Genomic DNA, 4,263 nt, shown 5'->3' on the forward strand with positions numbered 1-4,263 from the left:
GGTCGATCGTCGCATTTGGATGTCGCGCATTGCCTCCCATCCTTGGTTTGACGCGATTCGGCCCACCCGTCGTCGAGGACGGTGGTATTGACCTGGTGAGTACCCCCTCCTACCTCCTATCGTAAAGTTGCTCTTTCTCACTCATTGTTGCGTGTATTTGTGACGTTGCGGGGTCAATCGACGCGTGTCGATGTCCCGCATCTCCCCCCGTACTTGACTTGATGTGATCCGGCCCCTTCGTCGTCGAGAACGACGACATCGACCTGGTGAGTACCCCTTGCTACCTTCTATCGTAAATTCGCTCGTTCTCACTCAATTATGCGTGCATTTGTGACGTTGCAGGGTTGATCGATGCGTGTTGATGTTCCGCATCGCCCCCTGTACTTGGTTTCATGCAATTCGGCCCACTCATCATTGGGAACAATGGTATTGATTTGGTGAGTACCTCTCCACCCCCTTCTCTAGCTTATATGTACCACAGTACCCACGGGTACCCCTCAGGTACCTACAAGATACCCGTAGACTCATTCTATCCATGAGTACCTGCCCATTGGCAAGTACCTGTATCCATGGATATGGATACCTGTTCCCACGGATGCCACCCCAGATACAGGTGTGGCCTCTGAGGGAACAGGTACTTGTTCCCACGGATACAGGTACTCGCACGGATATAATCGTGGCATGCCCTGGTTCACCGTTTCAATTTCGACTTTGTGTGCTTTGTTTCATGGGGATATACGAGTAAGTAGTGCCGCCGGCAATACTGACGGCAGTACTCCCATAAACCACTTCACGTTAGCGTGTTCATTGCTTCTTCAACACACACTCCTCCAGAGTGAATCAACGGAAATGAAAGACACCGGAGTCCTCATTTTGTCCTCGGGCGATTGCGAGCCACGAATTGCGTGCTCGTGTCGCGTGGCAAGGATCTCTCGTCATAGAGCGTGATTCGGTGGCATTCAATACCTTGTGTCATTGTCAGGAGGGATCACAATGATTGGGGTTTTCGTTCTCGTGTCCATGCTCGTTTGGAGGTTTGGAGTGAGGTGATTTGCAATGACATGCAAGGTGTGCGTGCATCAGGCGGATTCATGCATTCGTTTAACTGTGTATCGATGGCTTTCCTTGTCGGCTTTGATTCAATACATACGACGGAGAGTTTGGTTGGTGCGCATCGGCCACGTTTGCGTGCGCTATTTGGAGCGATTGATGATTGCAGTCAGCTGTGCACACGTAACATACATTCGACCCACGATCTCGGGCTATGAGATGTACGTCCTGCGCATCTTCGAGGTTTTGGGCTTTTGGTGTGGATGTGTTTTGTGGCTCCAAGTCAGGAGCTCACAATACAAGATGACAACACGGGAAGGTAGCGATTCACGCGGGTCTTTCGCCAGATAGTTTTCTTGAACGACTTGACGGAACGAGCGATCGTTCCCCAAGCGAAACTATCTCGAACGCACGTTAATCTTCCCTATTGCCGTTGTATTTACCGTATCCCAATATTCTCTGTCAATCAATATTTTATTTTCATTCATCTTTCTGTGGTCTTGAAAATATTCCGCTAATCCACCATTATCCCCAATAGTGCCCAGTAACCCGACCCGAATGGGTCGACTTCCTCCCCACATCACACCTGCGCAACACCTCTCCAACATCCTATGGCTGCTACCCCCTCCTCAGTCCCCCGCCGCTCGCCGCGCCCACAATATTGAGCTACCTCAGCCTCGCGCCAAAGAGCGTGAATAAGGCGGATACGTTCAAGAATAGTCCGTTGGCACCGAGTGGGATCTGGGAGATGTTGAGGGAGGAGGCGGAGGCATTGAGCGCGGAGGATGAGAAGGATGGGGAGGTCAAAGGTGGTGATGCAGAGAGGGAGGGAAAGCGTGTGGAGGATGGTACGGTGGATAGTAGGGGAAAGGCGAAGGAATGTGAGGAGGGGGAGAATGAGAAGCAAGTCGCAGAGGGTACAGACACTACCGCCGCCACCGAAAAAGTCAGGCCAGTCCAGGAGCCGAGGGACCTCGACTTCCACCACCTTCAGCTCAGTTTCGAATGGGAATCAGAATGGAAACGTGCTCTGAGCCTCGCGAAGCGTGTGCCGCAGCCTGGGTCTGGCATCGGTATGGGTCCGCTCGGAGCGATGCCTGCTGGTGGATTCGGATTGGGCAGGATGGGGCCTGGAGGGCCGGCAGGGGCGATGGGAGGACTAGGGGGTGGATTTGGCAGGATAGGTGGATTGGGAGCGGGAGCGGGTACGGCAAACCCGCGGGTGCAAGAGAAGGAGACGGTGAGGCCTACCGAAGTGTTCCAGCTGGGAAGCTTGGAGGGAGTCTGGGAGGGGTTGTTCACCGTGCGTCTTCTTCATTGTTTTATCCTCTTCGTCTCAAGAAAGACACTGATTTTGGTTTTTTCCTGTTTAGTACACGGAATACACAGTGTACGCCGTCCTCCTCTCCGGTGCTCCTCCACCCACACTCCTCCGTGCCCTCGTCGCTCGGCATCAACAGACCTGGAAACTCCGTGAATACCACCTCCTCAGTCCCGAGGTACCGAACGGCAACTCCGGCACCACCACCACCACCACCAACAACAACAACAACACGAACAACACCAACACCAACACGCAGAACGTGCCCGATCAGTACTGCCCGCTATCGATGGGAGACCCGCTGACGGCGTACCTGCCCATGGGGGTGGATATCAGCGTCGTCGGTGGCGGGCAGGAGAGATTGGAGGTGAGGGAGCCGGGGAGGAGGGAGACATTGGTGTATTACCGCTGTCCTTTACCATCCGTGCCCTCCACAGACGCTCCCACCGCCCCTTCAACATCTAATCCACTCGCTGCATCCATGACAACGACGACGACCACAACCACCACACAAGACAAACTCGAACCTGTCACGCAACCCACCTATCAGCGCCACGTGCATGAAGTGCTCCTCACAGGCGAAGGCCACTCCGCATGGGGCCAGTTTAACCTCGTCGGCCGTGTGCGACCATATGACGGGCTCGTAAGCCTGAGTAAAGTGTATCTGGATGGAGACCGCGGGAAGTGATCGTATCGTGGGTTTTTGGTGGGCAATAAATATGGGAGCTTTACGGGGAGGTGGAGGGATACGGTGTCGCCGGCGGCGGCGCCGGGCTATGAGGGATGTTTCTTTATGGGGAGGAAGAGGGGGTGAGTAAGTGTGGAAATCGTGCGTCGTACGTTTGTTGTGAATTTTGTTTTTTGGACTTTTTTCTTGATTCTTTCTCGTGTTTAAAGGCCTCGCTTTTGATATGGTATGCTGTCTGTCCGAGTCCTTTAATACCCATGATTTGGATTCCTTTCTTGATTACACCCTCCCTCTTCCCGGGAGCTGCTTCTCTGTCTGTCTGATATCTCGTTACATCTCTCATCGTTACTCGCTCTCTATTGCTGCTCTTTTCTTGCTTTTCTGTCACATCATCTATCCGATCTTCTTTTCCTCTCGACTCTCAAACTTAATTCAGGATCTCTGTTCTATAATCCATGTTTTATGATGTGCATTTTTTTGGTTCTTCATGTCATTTCGTGTCATGTCAATCTGTACATTCCCGGTCTCGTACGTACACACATACATATCGCCTCGTCTTCCGTCGGCGCCCGTGCCCTCCTGAGAGCCGTTAGGTCATGTTTCTTGATGTAGGTGCACTGTAAGTAGTGTATGAGTATTGTCGATAGTCGATGATGATTGTTTTGTTCATTCGTGAGGTGAAGTATCGTAAAGCTCCTCGATGATCGTCGGACTCCAAGTCACTAACCTGCCCGAAAATGGCCTTTTTGCCGTTGAGGACGACGACTTCCCACTCTGTAGGGAGGCATGGTGCGCTTTTTTTCGCTTCCTGTTTTTGATTTTTTTTTCTTTGCTCTCCTAGGCTCCATATGATCCACCAAGACCCTCTACATCACATTTATGGTCGGTGCTTGCGTACGCCGTCGACAATTCGACTTTTTGGTTAGGTGGGATCGGGCACAAGCCCCTCCCTCTGATTTTTTTTTCTTTTGACCTGTGTTATTTTTAAAAGCTGACCGACTCCTCGCACCTAGGGCATCTCATTAAGCCCTCATCAACGTCACTCGGTGATGTATGGAGCTCGCAATGCCAACTTTCAGATTCTTAGCCCAAAATGGCCTTCCCGAGCCTACATGGCTCTGCAGGTCATTGTTCGTGTAAGAGCCTGTGCTATTGGCTCCAGGAAAGCATATATCGTCCAGTGGTGAGTGTTTTTTGTACTCTC

At 52.0% G+C, this 4,263-nt stretch overlaps 1 protein-coding gene across 1 annotated transcript; it reads left to right on the forward strand.

The window, feature by feature from the left end:
- Positions 1-1,056: 1,056 nt before the first annotated feature.
- On the forward strand, positions 1,057-3,059 carry STEHIDRAFT_109023 (uncharacterized protein; the record flags this gene model as incomplete). Its single annotated transcript, XM_007301581.1, has 3 exons — positions 1,057-1,068; positions 1,589-2,353; positions 2,424-3,059. The coding sequence occupies 3 exons, from the start codon at positions 1,057-1,059 to the stop codon at positions 3,057-3,059; spliced, it is 1,413 nt and encodes a 470-aa protein (XP_007301643.1).
- Positions 3,060-4,263: the final 1,204 nt, after the last annotated feature.

Source organism: Stereum hirsutum, assembly GCF_000264905.1.
Source record: "Stereum hirsutum FP-91666 SS1 unplaced genomic scaffold STEHIscaffold_4, whole genome shotgun sequence".
Classification (NCBI taxonomy): Eukaryota; Fungi; Basidiomycota; class Agaricomycetes; order Russulales; family Stereaceae; genus Stereum; species Stereum hirsutum.